General features: G+C 47.5%; 2 protein-coding genes across 3 annotated transcripts in view; both read left to right on the top strand.

Moving 5' to 3' along the window:
- Positions 1 to 7,715, top strand: part of aup1 (AUP1 lipid droplet regulating VLDL assembly factor) — a 52,666-nt gene extending 44,951 nt beyond the window's left edge. The window contains exons 12-13 of one of the 2 annotated variants that reach the window (XR_013937600.1): positions 6,629 to 7,535; positions 7,582 to 7,705. Coding sequence is in view for 1 of the 2 variants with exons in the window: in XM_080537293.1 (XP_080393419.1) it covers positions 6,629 to 6,665 (37 nt within the window). In the remaining variant the exon portion in view is untranslated. Of the gene's footprint in view, positions 1 to 6,628 lie in introns of both variants that reach the window. The other variant, XM_080537293.1, reaches the window with a different exon arrangement.
- Positions 7,716 to 8,907: 1,192 nt separating this feature from the next.
- On the top strand, positions 8,908 to 18,211 carry tubb4b (tubulin, beta 4B class IVb). Its single transcript, XM_080537263.1, has 5 exons — positions 8,908 to 9,038; positions 12,865 to 12,973; positions 13,122 to 13,232; positions 14,646 to 14,890; positions 17,234 to 18,211. The coding sequence occupies exons 1-5, from the start codon at positions 8,982 to 8,984 to the stop codon at positions 18,047 to 18,049; spliced, it is 1,338 nt and encodes a 445-aa protein (XP_080393389.1). The 5' UTR covers positions 8,908 to 8,981; the 3' UTR covers positions 18,050 to 18,211.
- The last annotated feature ends 6,875 nt before the right edge of the window (positions 18,212 to 25,086 follow it).

Below are 25,086 nucleotides of genomic sequence, written 5' to 3' on the forward strand. Positions count from 1 at the left end.
TTTAAAAGGCAATACGACGACACAGAACGTACTAGCTAATGTTCGCTAGCTAACGTGGCTAGCCCAACACAAACAAAGGACTGTAGCTACTCACCCAAAAGCAGAACGTGTTGTGGTATGTTGATCCCGTGAAATCCGTATGTTGTCCTAGTAAAGTTTCGTTTATTGGGGACTTTCTTTGTGCCTTCAGTCATTACTGAACAATTGATGAGCTAAGCAGTGTTCATCTATGAACAAACAGGGCTTCCTTTGTCCCTCCCCCTTGAGCTCAACAGCCAATCACACCCAAGTGTGATCCTCGTGTTATTTCAGCCACAAGCATGACAAACAAGCCTATTTTGTTGCTAGATTATAGTTAGTATAGAATTATTTTAATTATTTTAAAATTATTAAAATTAGTTATTTAATGAACGTAAAACTGTTCGGAAAAATAACGAGTGGGTACTTCACATCTTCAAGTTGAATGTTAGCTGAAAAAATGAAAATCTGAGTTTTACGTCAGAAATACTTTGAAGACGAATTTGACGTATTTCTGTTTTCCGAGAGGTGTCTGGTTACATTGTCAGTAGACACTTTTGGTCCAGAACCACTGGCACTGACAGCGACATTAGGCCTATCTCAGCGATTGATTAAGCAGCTCTCTCCAAACACAACGGCACAGGCCTACATTCAAAGGTAAAAGCAGAGGAAGTCTTAAATAAGGAGCCATAACCAGCAGTACAGCAGTACTCAAACCATATAAACAAGCACAGATCGCCACCAGCCTCGCGAATCATATAAATCATATAAACCGCTCATACCAGGCTTGCTGTAGCCCCTAGCAACTCTCCCTTTCTGGGTGTGAAGATCGGTGAGCGGTGGCTTCGGGCGGCCTTTAGCCAGTAGTTGTGTTTTTCATGTCCAGTCCAGTCTACGAAATCCCTTTAGGTCGCTGACAGTAATGTCCATATTCACAAAATCAAGCAAGTTATCCTTATTGATTATTATTATTTAGATCGTTTGAGCTAGCTGGCATAAGCTATTCTGCCGGGCGAGAGAAAGTAAGGTGAACTTGAAAGTGATAAGAGCCAATCAGTAGCTCTTATCGGAATGAACGAACTACTGATTGGCTGGTAAGCATGCTTACCCTGGCCACATTAAACAGCGGGCTGAGGCATCGGAAAAAAAAGACATTTTCACGCATTCGAATGTACGCAAGGGAAAGCAGAGAGAGAAGTGCTTATAATGCAACGCAATGCAAGCAAGCAGAATAGCGAGTGCTTACTCCTGCAGGTGGCGCCAAAATGAATGACTCCTGCTGCCCTGGGACCTAAAATACGACTCTTTTAATGAAAACAAACAAACGGTTACATGCACTTTTATTTTAATATTTTCACTGTCCTTTTTTATTTTTTCGTTGGGTAAGCACTGCTTACTATGCTTATATGGACGACACGTCCTTGATATTTAACTAAACGGAACCAAGCTAAGGTAAATAGATAGCTAGTGTTAGCTAGTGCTAATGTTCACCATCTCTGTAGTCAGCTCTAAAATACGCAATCAAACAGTGCAAGCAACCCATGCTGTTCTGTGAATGAGACAAGCTATTGACTGATGGCTGCCTACTGCCAAATCATATTATATTACAGCAAACATGTCGGTAGTTTGGCATCTGTTTTCTGAACAACAACGAGAGGCTTATTCCGACATTGACTTCTGTTTTCGTTTTCGCCATTTCAAAATAAAAGCGTGAGCTAAGCGTTGTTGTAAATCAATGACATCGCTAGTCAACTAACACAGCTTGTTTTGTGAGCCTGCTAACAATGTAAAGTAGTGTTATAGTTAACTAGGTAGCAGTGGGGATTACTCACCCAATCCATTGCATTGCAATAGTTTGGCTTGACTAGCGAGTGTGTAAAAGTCAGAACATTTTGATTGGTGACTTCTTCCCCCTTTCACCAGCCTCTCCCACTGTTTTGTGAACCATAAATTCCCACAGGTCTGACTTAAAGAAGAAAAGAAAAAGATTAATTATTAATTAATTAATTAAAGACATGAATGAATGAATGGTCTTTATTGTCATTGATATAGTACAGGTACCAAACAACGAAATTTGGGAGGGGGGGGCTCCCCTGGTGCTAGGAAAAAAAAAGAAAAAAAAAAAAGAAGGGAAAAGAGCTGGTTTACATAAATAAAGGCTATGTACACTATCCACTATACTATACAAATAAAACACTGTGCTGTACTCTATGCTATGCTATACCTATTCTAACATTTCCTATCTCTGAACCTTATGTACCCGAGGGTTGTCATATTGCACATAGTGTTATTGCACATTCATTTAAAAGTAGCTGCCATCAAATTGTCTAGATTGTCCAGGGCCTAGAACCTAGGTCTTTGCTGTGTTCAGGGCCTGAATGGCCCTGGGGTAGAAGCTGAGCATCAGTCTATTTGTCCTTGCGAACATGGTCCTGAACCGCCTGTCCGAGGGCATCCGAACAAAGTGTTCGTTCCCAGGGTGGGATGGGTCTCTGGAGATCTTGGAGGCCTTCCTGAGGCAGCGTGTGTTGTACAGCTCTTCCAGAGAGGGGAGGGGGGCGCCGGTGATCTTCTGGGCCGATCTCACGACTCTCTGTAGCGCATTCCTCTCTGCGGCTGTGCAGCTGGAGAACCACACGCAGATGCAGTAGGTGAGGATGCTCTCCATTGTGCAGCGGTAGAAGGTCACAAGCAGCTCCTGTCTGATGTGGTTTTTCCTGAGGACTCTCACGAAGTAGAGCCGCTGTTGTGCCTTCTTGATGATGGCTGCTGTGTTGGTCTTCCAGGACAGGTCATCCTGTATGTGCACCCCCAGGAATCGGAGGGTTGAGACTCTCTCCACGCTCCCTCCATCGACGAGCAGGGGCTGGACCTCAGATTTTTTCCTCCTGAAGTCCACGATGATTTCCTGGGTCTTTGACTGGTTCAGCAGCAGGTTGTTAACCTTGCACAGCTTGCCCAGCTGCTCCACCTCATCCCTGTACGCCGCCTCGTCCCCCCCCCGAGATGCAGCCCACCACGGTGGTGTCGTCTGCAAACTTTACGATGGAGTTGCTGGGGTGGACGGGGGTGAAGTCGTAGGTGTAGAGGTTGTAGAGGATGGGGCTTAGCACGCAGCCCTGGGGGGACCCAGTGCTGAGTCTGAGGGCTGTGGAGGTGTGGGAGCCCACCCGCACCCTCTGGGGGCGGTCAGACAGGAAGTCCTTGATCCATGCACAGATAGAGTGTGATAGTCCCAGGTCTAGTAGTTTGGTCACTAGCCTGTCTGGAAGGATGGTGTTGAAGGCAGAGCTGAAGTCCACAAAGAGCAGTCTCGCGTAGCTGTTCCCCCTCTCCAAGTGGGATAGAGTGGAGTGGAGAGTCGTCGCGATGGCGTCCTCTGTGGACCTGTGGGCTCTGTAGGCGAACTGGTATGGATCCAGGTTGGGCGGGAGGCGTGTGACTATGTGGGCCCGGACTAGTTTCTCGAAGCACTTCATGATGATTGGTGTGAGTGCCACCGGGCGCTAGTCGTTTAGGCAGCTCACCGTGCTTTTCTTCGGGACTGGGATGATAGTTGAGGTTTTCAGGCAGGGTGGGATGGTGGCCTGGGACAGGGACTGGTTGAAGATGTTGGTGAAAACCCCGGCCAGCTGGTCGGCGCAGTCCCTCAGCACCCGTCCCAGGACGCCATCCGGCCCTGAGGCTTTCCTGGGGTCCACCGCCTTCAGCACGCGTCTCACTTCATGCTCTGTGAGGGTGAGGCTGCTGAGAGCTGGAGAGAGGGGTGTTTGTGTTGTGGTTACCTCCGTTCGCCCCTCGTCGAACCGGGCGTAGAAGGAGTTCAGCTTTTCCGCCAGCAGGGGGTCGTCCTCCGCGGCTGTGAGTCTGTTGGCTCTGAAGTTTGTCGTGCTGAACCCCCTGCCACACCCGCCTGGAGTCGTTGCTCAGGAAGCATTCCTCAATCTTCTCTCTGTGGTCTGCCTTGGCCTCCCGGATGCCACGCTTTAGGTTAGCCCTGGTGGTGCTGTACAGCAGTGTGTCCTTCGCTGAGAAGTCGTTGTTCCTCTCCTTGAGCAGTTTTTGGACCTTCCCAGTCATCCATGGCTTCGTAGACCCGGACACGTTTGGCCACGGTGGCTGAGTTGGTGCAGTTCACTATGTGGTTCAGAACCGACAACGTGAACTGTTCCAGGTCCTCATGCTCATATTCCTGCCATGAGGTGTCATTCAGGCAGATCTGCAGTGGAGCGGACCCTGCTGGCCAGGTTCTGACAGTCTTAGTGGTGATGGGAGCACTTTTCCTCATGGGAGTGTAGGCTGGGATCAGGAGGATTGACACGTGGTCAGACATGCCTAGATGAGCTAGCGGTCTAGCCTTGTAAGCAAGCTTGATGTTGGTGTATACCTTGTCCAGTGTTTTTTCTCCTCTTGTTGCACATTTAACATGCTGATAGAACTTGGGTAGTACTACCTTCAGGTCAGCATGATTAAAGTCCCCGGCGATTATATGTACTGCCTGTGGGTCTGCGCTCTGTCCACTACTGATGACGTCATGTAGCCGCGCCAATGCTAAGCTACCATCCGCGCTAGGCGCGATGTAAACAGATGTTATGTACACCGCGTTGAATTCCCTCGGGAGGTATGTGGGTCGGCATTTAACAGTCAAGTATTCCAGGTCTGGGGAGCAGTGGCTACTTACAGTTTTCGTGTTTAAGCACCAGCTGTCCTTCGTAGATATAATGAGGCCGCCTCCGCGCGTCTTCTCACTAAGCAGCGTCCGGTCCGCTCTGTGTAGAGTGCGACCTTCTAGCGCCATCGCCGAGTCGATGATGGTAGCGTTGAGCCAGGTCTCTGTGAGAATAATCACACAGCTGTCCCCCACGGTGTTATTGGAAGCTACCTGCAGTCTCAGTTCGTCCATCTTGTTAGCCAGAGACCTTACGTTGGAGAGGAAGATACTCGGCAAAGCTGGCTTGTCCGGGCTTCTCTTCAGCCTAGCTAGCAGGCCTCCTCTGCGGCCTCGGCGTTGCTTGCGATCTCGACGCCGTCGCTTGCGTCTCAGAGTTGGGATTGTGAACCATTGTTCTCCCGGTAAGCGAGAAATGTCGTGTGGAATGTTTTGTTGTTTCAAGAATTCCGCTGTTACAGTCCTCTCGTTTTGCGCACCAACTTCTAGTAAGTCTAGTCTGCTGTAGGTACTATTGCTGTAGGTACTATTGGTAGGTACATGCTAGATTAATTGTGTATTTATGCACAAAAGAGATTAATTATGGAGGAAAGGGCGTGCATATCGCACTGTCAGACAGAACTCCACAGACAGAAGGTGACCACTATCAACAACACAAAGTGTGAAACAGCTCCTCAGAAAGGAGACCCCACTCCCAGCAACCAAGCAGCTGAGAAGATCAGGCAAAGTGCTGCACCTAAACTGCCAGCATATCCAATGCAGAGGTGCATTGTGTGAGTGTAGAGAAGAGTAGCAACATTAACTTAATGGTTTTGTGAGAGGAGCTTCTTCAGATCAAACGATTGATTTAAGTCATAATTGTCATAAAAGTCATAATTGATTTAAGTCATTGGGGCGGCTGTGGCTCAGGAGGTAGAGCGGCAATCTAATGATCGCAAGGTTGGCAGATCGGCGGTTCGAGCCCCGGCTGGCCACATGTCGAAATGTCCTTGGGCAAGATACTGAACCTCAAATTGCTCCCAGTGAGCAGGCCGGCACCTTGCATGGTAGCTTGCCGCCATTGGTGTGTGAATGTGTGTGTGAATGGGTGAATGAGAGGCCATTGTAAAGCGCTTTGGATAATGGCGCTATATAAGTGCAGTCCATTTACCATTTCATAACCGCTTTTTATAACACTAGCCCCCGCCGAACCGTCCCTCCCGTCCGCAACGACTTAGTTGTGTTTGCATCCCTGATTATTGTAATGCACTAAGTGGCAGAAGCAGTGTAGCCTACAGTGTTCATGGAAAGTAGTACAATTGCACTTTAAGTTGAGAAATATTGGCCCTGCATTGGTTGTTTTACTTTTAATATTGAAGAAATTATTCTAAAGAATATGATTGTATGGTTTTCTTCATAGCTGATATATTTGTTGAATAATGTGACGATATGGCTGCGAGTGGGGAAATGCAAAGCATAGTGGGGTGAAAGCATGTGAACCAGGGACAGGGCTAGGGGGTGGCTACTTCTCAAGCCCCTGATGTTTTCCCAAAAGCCCCGGTGTATCAATATAGTCAATATAATTCTAATTCCTAATCGCCTCCATACTCTCAGTTAACTTAAGTTATGTGTTTTGCTTCACAAGCATTCGTGTACCGTATTTGCCTCACACAAACGTGTATGAAAAGAAATTGCGTGGTCAAGTGGTACTCTTTTCTGGTAATTTTCTGAAGTTTGGCAGGTCTGAGTATGTAGTGTGTAGTGTGTGTGTAGTATGTAGTGTGTAGTGTGTGTAGTGTGTGTGTAGTATGTAGTATGTAGTGTGTGTATAATATGTAGTGTGTAGTATGTAGTGTGTAGTATGTAGTGTGTGTGTAGTATGTAGTGTGTAGTATGTAGTATGTAGTGTGTGTGTAGTATGTAGTGTGTGTGTGTAGTATTAATGTTGTGTTTCTCCTCCAGACGCTACATAGAGAAGCACGGGCTGAAGCAGGACTAGAAGAGGAGGAGGAGGAGCTGGAGGAGGAGGAGAGGAGACCAGACCAGATCAGAGACTCTTGGAGAGGAGACCAGGAGGAGGAGAGCAGAGAAGAGGAGGAGGAGAGGAGAGAAGAGGAGGAGGAGAGGATGAGGAGAGGAGTACAGACCAGAGACTCTGAACATCAGTGACATTTAGTTGTTTTTTTATTGGCTTGCATGGCGTCCTGGCGATCATGCATGTGTCTTCTGGCAGAAATATTATTTTGATAAAGATTTGTATTGAGACCCAGAAACATCTCCTTCTTTTTATAACGTCCAGGGGGTCTGACTGGGAGAGGACTGAGGTTAATATGGGCTGATTAATATGGACAGAGGTTAATATGGGCTGAGGTTATTATGGACTGATTAATATGGACAGAGGTTCATATGGACTGATTAATATGGACAGAGGTTAATATGGACTGAGGTTAATATGGACTGATTAATATGGACTGATTAATATGGACAGAGGTTAATATGGACTGATTAATATGGACAGGTTAATATGGACTGAAGTTAATATGGACTGAGGTTAATATGGACTGATTAATATGGACAGAGGTTAATATGGACTGATTAATATGGACAGGTAAATATGGACAGATTAATATGGACTGAGGTTAATATGGACAGGTTAATATGGACTGAGGTTAATATGGACAGAGGTTAATATGGACTGATTAATATGGACAGAGGTTAATATGGACAGATGTGAATATGGACTGATTAATATGGACAGGTTAATATGGACTGAAGTTAATATGGACTGAGGTTAATATGGACTGAGGTTAATATGGACTGAGTTTAATATGGACTGAGGTTAATCTGGCTGAGGTTAATATGGACTGAGGTTAATCAGGCTGAGGTTAATATGGACTGAGGTTAATCAGGCTGAGGTTAATATGGACTGAGGTTAATCAGGCTGAGGTTAATATGGACTGAGGTTAATCAGGCTGAGGTTAATATGGACTGAGGTTCGTGAGAGTTTGTGTTTCTGCAGTATCAATTTTTCAACAATAAAGCCAATCATTTCTAAATGCATCGCAGTATGTTTTTCTGACATATAGAGTACACATGCTTATGGTCTGAACTGATACACACACACACACACACACACAAAATAAGACTACATTTTACATTCTACTACTTTTTATCACTACTCAATCTTTTCAGTTTGTAAAGCGTCTGAGTGTCTAGAAAAGCGCTATATAAGTAATGTATTATTATTATTGTTATTATTATTATTTGTATTGTTATTATTATTATTTGTATTGTTATTATTATTATTATTATTGTCTGACTAGATTCAGCCTCAGTAATGATGCTGTACAGGGGGCGGGGCCTCAGTAATGATGCTGTACAGGGGGCGGGGCCTCAGTAAAGATGCTGTACAGGAGGCGGGGCTACAGTGTTTCTATGGTTACTGCAGAGTCACTCTCATCAGGCTGCACCCTAACTGGAAGCCCCCCCTCCCCCTTGTCTCTGCTGCACATTAACACAACAAAGTAAAACATAATGATCATTCTTCTTCTAGCATCATGACTGCCATGGGCCTGAGCAGAGAGGACTGGTTCTTGTGATGGCTGGTGGACAGATGATAGAAGATTCACTGTACTTAGACATTTAATGTATTTGTTTTATCCGCTTTGGATAAAAAAGGCATCTGCTAAATGTCTCAAATGTAAATGTAAATGTTCTGTAATGTATATCAACTGTCTTTTCCATCTGAAGAGATTTGCTGAATCATCAAGTACAAAAGGGCGGTCAGTGTTGGAGAGGGAGGATGTGACATCAGACAAGACAGACCGACACAGATAGACAGACAGACAGACAGGCAGGCACACAGACAGACAGACAGGCAGGCAGACAGACACACAGACAGACAGACACAGATAGATAGACAGACAGGCAGACTCACAGACAGATAGATAGATAGACAGGCAGACTCACAGACAGACAGATAGACAGGCTGGCAGATAGACGGATAGACAGACAGACACACAGAAGGGTGTGGTTCTATGAGGGAAGAGCAGGTGCTGCTGTGTTGGTTTGGAGGAGAGGAGGGGCGGGGGGGGTTGGGGACTTAAGTCCCCTCCCTGTTGTGATTCAGCCAATGACAACCGCTCCATGGCTGTATCCCACCAATAGCGTTCCTCCGGGGGCGGGCTCTGGTAGGAGCGTTAGGGTGAGAGCGGACTCGCATAAAGGAGTGAACGACCGACAGATAGAAGAGAAGAAGGAGAAGCACCGTGTCTACGAGCTCTGACAAACTGACCCGGTAAAGACTAAAGACATCATGAGGGAAATCGTCCACCTGCAGGCCGGACAGTGCGGGAACCAGATCGGCGCAAAGGTTTGGAATTGTGTTTTATATATACTTCATTTAAAGTATTTGTAATTTGTAAGGATATCTGAGCTAAAGTGCGCCACAATGTAACCATGGTAACCGTGGTAACCCTGGTATCGTGCCCGCGGCGGTGCGCAGGGCGGAGCCGAGCCTTTGTTCTGAGAGACTCTGTGTTCTCTGACCTGCTTCATTCAACACGTTCACATCTGGCACACATTCATCTGAGAAACGAAGTCGTATTTAAAGCTGCTGATGTTACCGGGCTGCTGGTGTTACCGGGGTTAGGGATGGGGTGTTGTTAGGGATGGGATGTTGTTAGGGCTGGGGTGACAGACAGTCCCTCCCGTTAATCATGTTTCGGACATGCAGGACGCGTAACGTGTAACGGGAATATCGGATTTAAAATGGTGCCAGTCTGAAACTCCATTTTGTTTTCGGTGCCGAGAGATTACCGTCTGTTAGGAGATCAAAATATAGGGTGGGTGATAGGGTTGGGGGGGTGGGTGATAGGGTTAGGGGGGTCTACGGCGTATGGGTAGTTGTTTTCCTCTCCACTCCACCAGGCTCGGGGCCGAGGGGCTACCCTTTTACCACCCCGAGACCTGGTTGAGGGGCTCACCCGGGCTATATTTCTGGACACCCCTCCAGAAGCCACGTCATCGTCTCGTCATCTAATACCGACAGACCATGCATCCCGTTGGGTGGGTGGTACACCGGGCAATCCAGGATAACATGGTCTGCGGTTTGGTCCTCTGCGCCACACTCGCACGACGCATTTGGGGCCAAGCCCCATCTGTGCATTGATGAGCGGAAACGCCCGACGCCGGTCCGGAGACGATGGAGCCTCACCCAGGATAGCCTTGGCAAGTCCATCCCGAGGGGCTCAGGGCCGGCGACTGGGATGTGGTCGCGGAGTTTGGAGGTGTTAGCCTCCCACTCCGCGCGCCACATATAATCCGCCCAGCCTGCCGCACTGATGTTGAGATCTCTGCATTGCTGCCTGAGATCCTGTGCGGCAGGCACAAATGGGTGTCTCGACTTGAGACGCCGGGAGGGCTCCGCTGTTATAGTGAGCCTATCATGGAGCAGATGGTTATTAAGCTCCACGGCCCGGCAGGCGAGACGTACTGTGGCTCCCATGCGGCGGAGGGCTGCGGGCTGGATGCCTGCTAGGATGGGAAGGTTGTCCACGGGGGTAGGACGCAGGCATCCTGTCACAATGCGCAAGGCGATTTTTTTCCCGCGTGCACGATTTTTTCCGCGTGCACGCGCATAAAACACGCACTGGCATTACAACCATTGTATAATTTCAACTTTCACCCTTAAAATGACCGTGTGGGCCATGGAGAAGTTACCCTGTCAACTACAGACACTGAGGTGGAAGAGTGACCGGTCTATGGACGTCGGTACGGTCCAATACCCAGTGTCAGACAAGGAGGAAGTCTAGTCAACAAGGCTAGTACAGGCCTCACAGCTACACTCAGGTTAATAAAGGTAGCAGATGAATATGTGTACTATGTGTCTGTGTGACATGGCTACATCAATGAGCAGAGATGAATGCTGCAGTCAGTAGTACAGTAACTATCTATTTCATAGACACATGATGGAGAGTGATGGTGGTCAACACATCACAGCAGGTCAACACATTCAATGATGTATCACAACCAGACCATGTCAGAAACACAACCAGACCATGTCAGAAACACAACCAGACCATGTCTGTAACACAACCAGACCATGTCAGAAACACAACCAGACCATGTCAGAAACACAACCAGACCATGTCAGAAACACAACCAGACCATGTCAGAAACACAACCAGACCATGTCAGAAACACAACCAGACCATGTCTGTAACACAACCAGACCATGTCAGAAACACAACCAGACCATGTCAGAAACACAACCAGACCATGTCTGTAACACAACCAGACCATGTCAGAAACACAACCAGACCATGTCAGAAACACAACCAGACCATGTCTGTAACACAACCAGACCATGTCAGAAACACAACCAGACCATGTCAGAAACACAACAATGCATCAGCTGAGTTAAAGAAAACCAACTCTTACCTTTGATGACAGAACATGAGCCGTGTTTACCCGTACCTCCGCCTTGCCCCGCGCATATTGCTATGAATAGTTCGAAGATAGGTGCTTGCACGTTAGGTGCGAGGCTGCTTGGTTAACCCATTAGCGGGAACATTATTAGTTGCACAAAATAGGCTGATTTAATTGACCATGAACATCAGAGACAGACATTACGAATGTTCATTTAAAATACTCCGGAAGCCCGAAGTCCGGAAAACCGGAAGTCGGGAGTCCTCAGCATAATGCATTGTCTGCAATACAACCGGAGATTTCTTGGCCAGGGCGCACAAATGTGCGTCCTGGCCAAGAAATAGAGACAGCCAATTGGAGCGCTGCTACAGCTCACGTGTATGCGAAAAGTATTCGTCCTGCCATAGACTTGCATTGACACGGCGCCCCGCGTTCTCTCCCTATGTATTTTAACAGTGAGTTTTACACACACACACACACACACACACACAGATAAAAATGTTTATTGTATTGGAGGATTTTTAATGAATGCTGATAGGCGCCGACAGAATATCAGCCGCATTTTGTGAATAAACAATGCTTATTTTAAAAAAAAACTTTTACAAATCGCAACTAGGAAGTGAAGGTGGGGGCGGCGCCCCAGCGCCCTCTATCGGCCAGCCGCCACTGGTTAGGGGGGTGGGTGGTACATCTGCTCCAGGGTCAGGGTTCGAACGTTTAAACTCGGTAACTACTGGAGACGCAACGAGACACAGACGACCGTTTCCATAACAACGACGCAAGTTGTGTTTACCTGCAAGATGGCGGACAGCGACATGCTGGCAGGAGCACTGATCAATAAACGGCGAAGACGCCGAGCTAAGAAACAGAGGATATGGAGGGGTCAATGACGTGACGTGCATATTTTTGTGTCATGACATATTATTTCCATTTAAAAATAGATTAATCAATTCAAGTCATATATGATTTTATTCTATACAACATGGTTAGTTTGAATGTATTGTCAGTACATTCTAATAATATGGATTACTTTGTGTTTTAGCATCTCAAACCCCCAAAATGTCAGGTGGCGCAACCGTCTCAACAAAGGAACAGATTAAGAACAATGTTAAAAGTGGTATTTTAATAATAATATATTCAATATAAAATACTGTGGCATGATTTTATGTTTGAAACCTTTCAAATAAACACACATTAAGATTGACATAATTGAGGAACTTTTGTCCCGTAATTTTTTCCCCTCAAATGTCAGGGTGGCACAACCGTAAACATGGGACTTTTATTTTGAAATCAAGAGACTATTGCATCAGCCAAATGTTTCATCATCCAGAGGACCCTGTCTGACATCTGTGGCTGAGTGAAAAGATTTGTAGAGCGCTCTCAAATATTGATAAAAATAGATAGTTTCACCTCAGAGGTAGGAGGGTATATTTTCCATGTCAGGTGGTACAACCAATGTAGAACTAGGAACATTTTCATACTGAAAAACTGTGAAACAGCTTCATACTAGCTTATCCTGATGTGATTTAGAAGATGTAAGGAGGGTGGTAGAACGAACATATCTAGGAAAAGTCATGAAAGGAGGGTCATGAAATTTGAAAGATATAAAACTAATTTACTCACAAGGGTCAAATGACCCCTCATGGCTGATGACGTTTTAAAGGTTAATCACATAGGGGTGTGCTGGGCTTTAAGTAGTTAAACAGAGATGTGAGCTGGGCTTTAAGGGGTTAACCAGGTTTAAGGGGTTAACCTGTTTGATGTTGCAGTTCTGGGAGGTGATCAGCGATGAGCACGGCATAGATCCCACCGGCAGTTACCATGGAGACAGCGACCTGCAGCTGGAGAGGATCAACGTTTACTATAATGAGGCCTCAGGTAACCCTGACCCCTAACCTCTGACCCTAACCCTGACCCTTGTTGCTATTCTCCAGTTGATGTCCTCCATGTTGTCTGCATAAGGTGTTGTGTTCAGGGGGAGGTAGGGGTTAATGAGGTGGTGTGTTTGTTGTGTTGTTGTGTTCAGGTGGTAAGTACGTTCCCCGGGCGGTGCTGGTGGACCTGGAGCCTGGCACCATGGACTCAGTCCGGTCAGGACCCTTCGGACAGATCTTCAGACCCGACAACTTTGTCTTCGGTGAGAATCCCTTCAACCCCCCCCTTAACTGTCTGTGTGGGGGGGGGACATGTCATGAGATCATCACAGTATAACAGGCTGTCTGACGGTCATGTTTGAACCTTCTGACCTGACAGTTTTAGTACTACCAGATCTTAGCGCCTTTGACATTGTAGACCAGGACATTCTAATAGATAGACTAACAACTTCGGTAGGACTTTGCCTTAAACTGGTTTAGATCCTACCTACAGGACAGAAGCTACTATGTCTCCATTGGCAACTTTGTGTCCGACCAAATTAAAATGACATGTGGGGTCCCCTAAGGGTCAATCCTTGGCCCCCTTCTATTCAATCTTTACATGCTTCCATTGGGACGCATAATAAATAAGAACAAAATTGCCTACCACAACTATGCAGATGACACTCAAATCTACATAGCCCTCTCACCGAACGACTATAGTCCCACTGACAATCTCTGTAATTGCATTGAGCAAATAAACGCCTGGATGACACAAAACTGCTAGGTCCTAACAAAGACATTTGAACTCATTACACCAATCCTGAGATCCCTGCACTGGCTACCAGTCTCTCAGAGAGTTGAATTCAAAATCCTCCTAATTACATACAAATCACAAAATGGTCTTGGATCAAAATACATATTAGATCTCCTCCCACCCTATATTCCAGCAAGGTCCCTATGGTCAGCTGAGAAACAAAACATGGTGCAGCAGCTTTCAGTCACGCTGCCGCATGCTCCTGGAACAAACTCCCTGAAGAAATCAAACAGGCCCAAACTCTTAAAATATTTAAATCTAAGCTTAATGTTTTGCAGCAGTTATGATTAAACACAAACACTTCTATCAATGTATTTTATCCATTAACTATTGTCTTATTAAAAGTTTTATCTATTTACTTCTTATATTTGCTTTTATTCATTGGCTGTGTTTGACCGTGTTTGACCGTGTTTGACCGTGTTTGACCGTGTTTGACTGTGTTTGACTGTGTTTGACCGTGTTTGACGGTGTTTGACTGTGTTTGACTGTGTTTGACCGTGTTTGAATGTGTTTGACCGTGTTTGACCGTGTTTGACTGTGTTTGACTGTGTTTGACCGTGTTTGAATGTGTTTGACCGTGTTTGACCGTGTTTGACTGTGTTTGACCGTGTTTGACTGTGTTTGACCGTGTTTGACTGTGTTTGACCGTGTTTGACTGTGTTTGACCGTGTTTGACTGTGTTTGACTGTGTTTGACCGTGTTTGACCGTGTTTGACTGTGTTTGACCGTGTTTGACCGTGTTTGACTGTGTTTGACCGTGTTTGACTGTGTTTGACTGTGTTTGACTGTGTTTGACCGTGTTTGACCGTGTTTGACCGTGTTTGACTGTGTTTGACTGTGTTTGACCATGTTTGACTGTGTTTGACCGCGTCTCCTGCAGGTCAGAGCGGCGCTGGCAACAACTGGGCCAAAGGTCACTACACGGAGGGGGCGGAGCTTGTGGACTCGGTCCTGGACGTGGTGCGGAAGGAGGCGGAGAGCTGCGACTGCCTGCAGGGCTTCCAGCTGACCCACAGCCTGGGGGGGGGGACGGGGAGCGGCATGGGAACGCTGATGATCAGCAAGATCAGGGAGGAGTACCCCGACCGCATCATGAACACTTTCAGCGTGGTGCCCTCCCCCAAGGTAACCATAGCAACCCCTCCCCCAACCCTAACCTCAACCCTAACCCCTCCCCCAAGGTAACCATGGCAACCCCTCCCCCAACCCTTACCCCTCCCCCAAGGTAACCATGGCAACCCCTACTCCAACCCTAACCCCTCCCCAAAGGTAACCATGGCAACCCCTCCCCCAACCCTAACCCCTCCCCCAAGGTAACCATGGTAACCCCAACCCTAACAACCCTCGGGCTGTTTCGTGATTTATTTTAATTGAACGGTTATTCAACAGGTTATTCACCAGCTTAGGGTTGGGGGGTTTGTCTCACTGACGTCTACACACATCTGTGATGACTACCCCCCCCCCCCTAACCCATATCTGCCTCAGTGAAGTGACTACCCCCCCCCCTAACCCATATCTGCCTCAGTGAAGTGACTACCCCCCCCCCCTAACCCATATCTGCCTCAGTGAAGTGACTCCCCCCCCCCCCTAACCCATATCTGCCTCAGTGAAGTGACTCCCCCCCCCCCCTAACCCATATCTGCCTCAGTGAAGTGACTACCCCCCCCCCCCCTAACCCATATCTGCCTCAGTGAAGTGACTTCCCCCCCCCTAACCCATATCTGCCTCAGTGAAGTGACTACCCCCCCCCCTAACCCATATCTGCCTCAGTGAAGTGACTACCCCCCCCTAACCCATATCTGCCTCAGTGAAGTGACTCCCCCCCCCCCCCCTAACCCATATCTGCCTCAGTGAAGTGACTCCCCCCCCCCCCTAACCCATATCTGCCTCAGTGAAGTGACTACCCCCCCCTAACCCATATCTGCCTCAGTGAAGTGACTCCCCCCCCCCCTAACCCATATCTGCCTCAGTGAAGTGACTCCCCCCCCCCCTAACCCATATCTGCCTCAGTGAAGTGACTACCCCCCCCCTAACCCATATCTGCCTCAGTGAAGTGACTACCCCCCCCCCCTAACCCATATCTGCCTCAGTGAAGTGACTACCCCCCCCCCTAACCCATATCTGCCTCAGTGAAGTGACTACCCCCCCCTAACCCATATCTGCCTCAGTGAAGTGACTACCCCCCCCTAACCCATATCTGCCTCAGTGAAGTGACTACCCCCCCAACCCATATCTGCCTCAGTGAAGTGACTACCCCCCCCCCCTAACCCATATCTGCCTCAGTGAAGTGACTACCCCCCCCCTAACCCATATCTGCCTCAGTGAAGTGACTACCCCCCCCCTAACCCATATCTGCCTCAGTGAAGTGACTACCCCCCCAACCCATATCTGCCTCAGTGAAGTGACTACCCCCCCCCTAACCCATATCTGCCTCAGTGAAGTGACTACCCCCCCCCTAACCCATATCTGCCTCAGTGAAGTGACTACCCCCCCCCTAACCCATATCTGCCTCAGTGAAGTGACTACCCCCCCCCCTAACCCATATCTGCCTCAGTGAAGTGATTACCCCCCCTAACCCATATCTGCCTCAGTGAAGTGACTACCCCCCCAACCCATATCTGCCTCAGTGAAGTGACTACCCCCCCCTAACCCATATCTGCCTCAGTGAAGTGACTACCCCCCCCCTAACCCATATCTGCCTCAGTGAAGTGACTACCCCCCCTAACCCATATCTGCCTCAGTGAAGTGATTACCCCCCCTAACCCATATCTGCCTCAGTGAAGTGACTACCCCCCCCCAACCCATATCTGCCTCAGTGAAGTGACTACCCCCCCCCAACCCATATCTGCCTCAGTGAAGTGACTACCCCCCCCCTAACCCATATCTGCCTCAGTGAAGTGACTACCCCCCCTAACCCATATCTGCCTCAGTGAAGTGACTACCCCCCCCCAACCCATATCTGCCTCAGTGAAGTGACTACCCCCCCCCCTAACCCATATCTGCCTCAGTGAAGTGACTACCCCCCCCCCTAACCCATATCTGCCTCAGTGAAGTGACTACCCCCCCCAAGCCATATCTGCCTCAGTGAAGTGACGACCCCCCCCCAACCCATATCTGCCTCAGTGAAGTGACTACCCCCCCCTAACCCATATCTGCCTCAGTGAAGTGACTACCCCCCCCTAACCCATATCTGCCTCAGTGAAGTGACTACCCCCCCAACCCATGTCTGCCTCAGTGAAGTGACTACCCCCCCCCCTAACCCATATCTGCCTCAGTGAAGTGACTACCCCCCCCCCCCTAACCCATATCTGCCTCAGTGAAGTGACTACCCCCCCCCCCTTAACCCATATCTGCCTCAGTGAAGTGACTACCCCCCCCCCCTAACCCATATCTGCCTCAGTGAAGTGACTACCCCCCCCAACCCATATCTGCGGTGGTGGAGCCCTACTAACCCCCCTCCTCCCCCAGGTGTCAGACACGGTGGTGGAGCCGTACAACGCCACCCTGTCGGTCCACCAGCTGGTGGAGAACACAGACGAGACCTACTGCATCGACAACGAGGCGCTGTACGACATCTGCTTCCGCACGCTGAAGCTGACCACGCCCACCTACGGCGACCTGAACCACCTGGTCTCCGCCACCATGAGCGGCGTCACCACCTGCCTGCGCTTCCCCGGCCAGCTGAACGCCGACCTGCGTAAGCTAGCCGTCAACATGGTGCCCTTCCCCCGCCTGCACTTCTTCATGCCGGGCTTCGCCCCCCTGACCAGCAGGGGGAGCCAGCAGTACCGCGCCCTGACGGTCCCGGAGCTCACCCAGCAGATGTTCGACGCCAAGAACATGATGGCGGCGTGCGACCCGCGGCACGGACGCTACCTGACCGTGGCCGCCGTGTTCAGGGGGAGGATGTCCATGAAGGAGGTGGACGAGCAGATGCTGAACGTCCAGAACAAGAACAGCAGCTACTTCGTGGAGTGGATCCCCAACAACGTGAAGACGGCCGTGTGCGACATCCCGCCCCGGGGGCTCAAGATGGCCGCCACCTTCATCGGCAACAGCACGGCCATCCAGGAGCTGTTCAAGCGCATCTCAGAGCAGTTCACCGCCATGTTCCGCCGCAAGGCCTTCCTGCACTGGTACACGGGCGAGGGGATGGACGAGATGGAGTTCACCGAGGCGGAGAGCAACATGAACGACCTGGTGTCAGAGTACCAGCAGTACCAAGACGCCACGGCGGAGGAGGAGGGGGAGTTCGAGGAGGAGGGGGAGGAAGAGCTGGCCTAGTTAACCCTAACCTAGTTAACCCTAACCCTAACCTAGTTTCATCTGTCTCCTGCTTCCTCCTTCTGGTTTCTCTTTTTCCACTGAAACATCTGATCTGTCCGTGTCCATGTTGCTCCTTTCCACTTCCTTCTATCCTGTCACTGGTGACCTTCTCAGTCCTGTTCAACATGATGCAATAAAAGAAACATAATGTACTGCTGCCTCTGTGTCTGAAACATCTGTCTGCTGCCTCTGTGTCTGAAACATCTGTCTGCTGCCTCTGTGTCTGAAACATCTGTCTGAAACGGTGTCCTCCCAGTAAACAAAGAGTCCAAAAGACATCCTCAGGGAAGCTGGAATGTGGGTTCAGATGACGTCTTTCTAGGACGTCTGTAGGACTACAGAAGACGATTCTGATAAGACGTCCTAATAGTCCATAAGACGTCATCTGAACCCAGGCTTCTGCCTGTGTCTGAAATAAAATCACATGGATTATAATAATAACTTTTATTTGTATAGTGCTTTTCCTGCAAACGTTGCAGCTCAAAGTGCTCCAATCATTATATAATCATCATTTAATTATTTAGTCATTTAAAGGCAAGCACCTAACCCCAGCAGAATGTGATCCTCAATCAGGAGCGTTGATCTGAGTTTCTTTGCAGTTACTGAATGACCTAATTTCCTCCGTGATGGTGTCACTACTAGAATATTCTACGGATTTGGGTGTTAAATACGTGAGTCATGCAGTGGAGAATCACACCCAACCCTGCGGTGTAAAGAAGTCTTTGTGTTGGTCGGACAGAGCTGCGTTGTTCCTGGAAAACAAGAGTGGTGTCGTACCGCTGCGCTGACCCAACCCACCGCTGTCTCCTCACCTCACCACCAGGGGGCGCCGGCAGCACGTCTGGTTACTGTAGAGAAGACACGGGGAGGTGATGGAGAACAGGCTTACATATTACTCCTCAATATTTCAATAATGTGTACATTCCACACAGTTGCTTTTCTAGCTAGCCAGCTAGATATCTCGGTGAAGTTAGTCTGTCTTCTCCACCTTTGCTTTGGTGGTGGGCAGCAGGAATCATAGCCATCAGTTTCGGAGCAAGGGGGACGCATTTGCGGACGTACAAGGCTTGTTGTCAAGAGCAGTTGCTAAGGGCTAAGTGTTGGACATTGGACAACATCAAATATATATAGTCTTTTTTTATACAGCTGCTGAATCGATTCGAAGTGCCAGGGGTGTGTGATAGATACATCCATTGAATAGGAAATAATAATTATCATGTGTGCTTCTCGTTTCAAGTCAAGCTTTGTGCTGTTGGGGATCACCGCTGTGCATGTGAATGCATGCGCATTCACAAATGGTTTCGGCACGTACGTCACACACACACAGGCTGTGTTCGGAATAGCGTACTAGCATACTGCATACTAGCATACTCAATGAGTATATACTGCATACTACCTACTAAATTCACAATAATAGTATAGTAGTATCCGAAAACCAGCCGACCATTATGCATACTCCATACTGCCTCCCAGAATGCATTTCGCCGGGAGCGGCGAATTTAAACCTCCATTTTAAACCTCCATTAGCTAAAATATGTAATTTTGGCTTTACAAGTGTTAACCAGTGGTGGCTGGTGCTAAACATTTTGGGTGGGGCACAGGTTATGGGGGCATGCTCCACGGGGAAGAATATCAACTTTAAAATCTGGATTTACAGTCGATTTTAGCATGAGAATAGCTCTACCCCCCTGTACAGACCTCGCCATCCCCTCTACCCCCCTGTACAGACCTCTTCATCCCCTCTACCCCCCTGTACAGACCTCTTCATCCCTTCTACCCACCTCTACAGACCTCTTCATCCCCTCTACCCCCCTGTACAGACCTCTTCATGCCCTCTACCCACCTCTACAGACCTCTTCATCCCTCTACCCACCTCTACAGACCTCTCCATCCCCTCTACCCCCTGTACAGACCTCTCCATCCCCTCTACCCCCTGTACAGACCTCTTCATCCCCTCTACCCCCCTGTACAGACCTCTCCATCCCCTCTACCCTCCTCTACAGACCTCTTCATCCCCTCTACCCCCCTGTACAGACCTCTTCATCCCCTCTACCCCCCTGTACAGACCTCTTCATCCCCTCTACCCCCCTGTACAGACCTCCTCATCCCCTCTACCCCCCTGTACAGACCTCCTCATCCCCCCTACCCCCCTGTACAGACCTCTTCATCCCCTCTACCCACCTCTACAGACCTCTTCATCCCCTCTACCCCCCTGTACAGACCTCTCCATCCCCTCTACCCTCCTCTACAGACCTCTTCATCCCCTCTACCCCCCTGTACATACCTCCTCATCCCCCCTACCCCCCTGTACAGACCTCTTCATCCCCCCTACCCCCCTGTACAGACCTCTTCATCCCCCCTACCCCCCTGTACAGACCTCTTCATCCCCTCTACCCCCCTGTACAGACCTCTTCATCCCCTCTACCCCCCTGTACAGACCTCTTCATCCCCTCTAGTGCGTGTGTGCGTGTGTGTGTGTGTGTGTGCGTGTGCTGGGTGAATACATAAACACACAAGCTAAAAGACGACATTAGAAAACGTACCATGCTGACGATATTACTAAATGTTTGAAGTAGCTTTTATCTTAGCTGACTCTCTTACCTTCAGGTCGAGTTTGGCTTCGCAAAACACCAACAGTAGCAGCCTAACACAGCCGGTGCGGAGATTGCGACCACAAACGAAGTTTGACTTCGGTAATAGGTCCAGTTGCAATATCCTCAAGTTGGGAACAAAAGATGCCTCCTTCTAATCCATTTGTTCAATTTGTTTACAGAAATAAATCCTCCTTACATTGTAAACAACTTAGGAGAGCAGTCCGGAAGACCGGAAGTCGGAAGTCCTCAGCATAATGCATTGTCTGCAATACAACCAGATATTCAGGACGCAATTTTTTGCGACCCCGCCGAGAAATAGAGACAGCCAATTGGAGCGCTGCTACAGCTCATGTGTAAGCGAAAAGTATTTGGCCTAACATAGACTTGCATTGACCGGCGCCCCGCGACTCCTCCCCTATGTATTTTAACAGTGAATTTTACACACACACAGATAAAAATGTTTATTGTATTGGAGGATTTTTAATGAGTGCTGATAGGCGCCGACAGAATATCAGCCGCATTTTGTGAATAAACAATGTTTATTTAAAAAAAAAACTTTTACAAATCGCAACTAGGAAGTGAAGGTGGGGAACTAGGAAGTGAAGGTGGGGGCGGCGCCCCAGCGCCCTCTATCGGCCAGCCGCCACTGGTGTTAACATGTAATTTTATGAAGTTTTAATATGTTTTCAGGCGAGAAAGTAACCACATATATTCCCCAAATGTAATAATAATAATAATAATAACCAAATAAATACCAAAATAACCTGTTTATATATCTGATCTGACGATTTTTTGCGTCTTCTGTTCGCTAGCTGCGTTCGTAAATTCGCCCTGGAAATATGATCAGCACTCATGGAATGCCTCTTGTCCAATCAAATGTGACGCAATCTGATGTAAATGGACACCTCTCGGAAATGAGAAAGACGTCAAATTCGTCTTTAAAGTCTTTTTTTTTGATTTTCGTTTTTTTAGCTAACATTCGACTCGAAGATGTGAAGTACCCACTCGTTATTTTTCCGAACAGTTTTACGTTCATTAAATAAGTGTAATCTATAACACAATGACTTCGTTTCTTGTTGTTTGATGGGGATTCATTATCTTTGATGGGGATTTTCTTTGCTTAGTGATTTCCGGTGTAGCAACTTTCAAATACTCATGTCGTCTTCAATTTGTTTCCAATTTCAATGTATGATGCATCATTTGAAAGCTTACAATCTGTAGTTTAAGCACATGTAAAAAACAGAAAAATGATTTCGCCTACAGGTAGCCCTTTTCATTGGGCTGTGTAACAAATTACCTGGTCCCTTTATGACGTTGCACCCAGTGTGCGCTCCGGCGCTCTCAGAGCGATTTTAACTTCTCCCTTCATCCAGGACACCTTGTGCATAGTCTACCCACAAATAGAGTGCTTATATAATAAAGTTCCATGAACAAGAGTGCTCCAGGCACAGGCATATGGATGCTTAGGGTCATGGTCCTCTTGGGTTAGGGCTCTTGCTCACGGCCATACTAGCCTGAATACGCCCGATCTCGTATCTCGAATACGCGGTGCTGTAGCCTAAGCTTTTCGTTGCTCCGCGTTACCGAGGAGAGGCGCGTGCAGCGGCCGAGGAGAGTGCACTCTTTCCGGATAGACATTTATGCATGCTCTCGGGGTTCGAAACATAACTTCCCGGGGTGCCAGTGGGTTGGTTGATGGCTCAAAATGACCGTATAGCGATGGTGGAGTTAGCAAGTAGTATTGTGTTTTTACCACCTTCCTAGCCGGTGTTATTCACGGACAAATACGGTGCCCGGGGCACACTCTTTGCGGGTTAATAACGTCGCTTTACCGGGGCTTACGGTGAAAATTCTAATGTGTCCGGACAGGGGAGAGGGGCGGGATCGTAAATCACTTTGAATGGAGTGAATTTAAGCATTTGACGCATGTTGAACTCCCTGTTCATTGAGTTTACTCCCAGTTCACTTCTCGGGGTGGCACCACGGTGGTTCAGTTCATTCACTCGACAGAAATATCGTAACATAATTACAACACATTGTAAAATGATTTGGGGGGCCAACATCTTTAGCTAGCTCAAGTAACTAGCTTACTAAGCACTACAACCAACTTGTCCGTCTGAAGCTACAATACTGGGATCATTCGTGATTGGGCTACAAACAGGTGAACATGTGTGTAAGACACAAATAAACTTGGATTTCATGCATTTCAAATGGCATATTTGTAATCATGACGATGTAGTCATGTCTAAGAATGCATTTCACCATGTTAATGTTAATTATTGTTAATACATGTTAATTCCCAGTATAGTGAAAATACCACCGCTCATCCGTGATCAGACTTAGCTGGGGTGCTGCAGCTGAAGAGTATCAAATAGAGTGCAAAAAAGCAGGATCTGCACACTCAAATATGTGCAAAAAACAATATTTATTGCAAGCTTTCGGTCCCCAGGCTATCGGACAGTGTAAACAAAAGCTGTATGACAAGTTTGTATGACGCAGTTTGACGAGGCTGAAAGCGCACAGGGTTGCCAGATGGGATTTACAATTTACAGCCTAAACTTTCTATAACCTCAAAATCAAGTAGCCCATTCGGCGGTAACCCGCCCCATCTGGCAACCCTGGACGCAACTCTGCAACTCTGGACGCGAAATGCATTTTGGGAAATAGGAGCCGAGCTAGTGTCCATCAAAACCGACTTAAATTTTACCGGAAATAACTGCTCGCCTACTAAATTTCTCGCATACTCAAATCTCGCATACTGTACAGTTCGAACGTACTACATACTCAAAATCTACGTCATATCTAGTATGAGTAGTATGCTAGTATGCTATTCCGAACACAGCCACAGTCTAACTATTTCATTGTAATTAAACGGTGGAAAAAATCAGTGTAGCTGTCTCTCGTTTTTAGGAATGAGTTAACATCATTAATGTATTCATTGGCAGCATTTCAGCTGCGTGCGAGGCATGCGATGTTTAGCTTGAATTTAGTTCAGGCGCGTTGACTAATGGGGTCCTACCAGACACGTAACCATGGCGACGACAAAAAACCTATTGCATTTTTACCCACTGCGTCACTTAACTATTTTATTGTAATTAAACGGTGAAAAGAATCAGTGTACCTGTCTCTTGTTTTTATGAACGAGTTAACATTAGTCATGAAAAAAATCCTTGAAATTATTTGAGATCCAAACAATCTATTGGATAATTCATGCACAGAAATGCACTGCAATACTAACTGATGAACGCATGAGGGCGCCATCATCACGGCCATATAGCAGGCCATCGTACTCGACTGAATTAAAAAGTGTTGACACGCACTCCTCAATATGTAAATAATGTGCACATCCCACACAGTTGCTTTTCTAGCCAGCTAGATATCTCCTCCCCCCTATATCTTCTCCACCTTTGGTTTGGTGGGGGGCAGCAGGAATCATAGCAGTCAGTGTTATCGACTAGTAACATTGAGCTGCAGGGAGGTGCTGTAGCTGCAGTTCCCTGACTGACCACAGGGTAGTGCTGTAGCTGCTGGTATGAGGGTTGCCATGGCAACATGAGACAGCGGCCTCCTCATACTCATACAGTATGTGTAGTCAGCTGGGGCTCGAACCGCCGATCTGCCAACCTTGCGGATCTGATCTACCGCCTGATCTGCGAACCTCCAGGTTTAGGGGTTAGGGGTCAGAGTTAGGGTCAGGTTTAGGGGTTAGGGGTCAGAGTTAGTATAGCATTCCCAGCTGAATGAAGGTGTCTGATTCTCTGGGACTGATGGTTTACAGCGTTTTTATTCATACAAGTTTGTTCATAAACACACCGTAAGAGTGGAATAAAATATAATAAAACATGTTGTCAGAGTTTGCACAACATAGCTCATAAACAATATTTTTTAACAACAATATCCTATCCGTAGATATCAATCAAATCAGTCAAACAATATCTATAGACAGCTCACCAGTAACCATGACAACATACTAAATGATAACACTGTTGCTAGGTTACAGCTGAGCTAATGTTAGCATGCTAGCCCTAAACAATTTTTCAGTAGGCTAATTTACATGTTCAACAGAGTTACACGTAATTCCCCTAAATATACCATATGACAGCAAAATACCTTGTCTGACGTCCAGCTAGGTGCGAGGTTACGAGGTAGTGGATTAGAACAGATTCATTAGTTTGGCATAATTCCTGCCTCGTCTCGTTCAGCTTCCCTATCTGCCTCGCGCCATAGATCGATGTCAAAATACCCTGGTCTAACCCTGGTCCTAACCCTGGTGTAACCCTGGTGCTAACCCTGGTCCTAGCATAGATTACTTTTTCTAATCATAATTGATGTATAGATTATTTAGAATGTTGTAAGTCGCTTTAGATACATTTCTAAAATGTATATCTAATAACACCACTA

The sequence above is a fragment of the Nansenia antarctica genome (genome assembly GCF_963989245.1).
Source record: "Nansenia antarctica genome assembly, chromosome: 7".
Taxonomy (NCBI): domain Eukaryota; kingdom Metazoa; phylum Chordata; class Actinopteri; order Argentiniformes; family Microstomatidae; genus Nansenia; species Nansenia antarctica.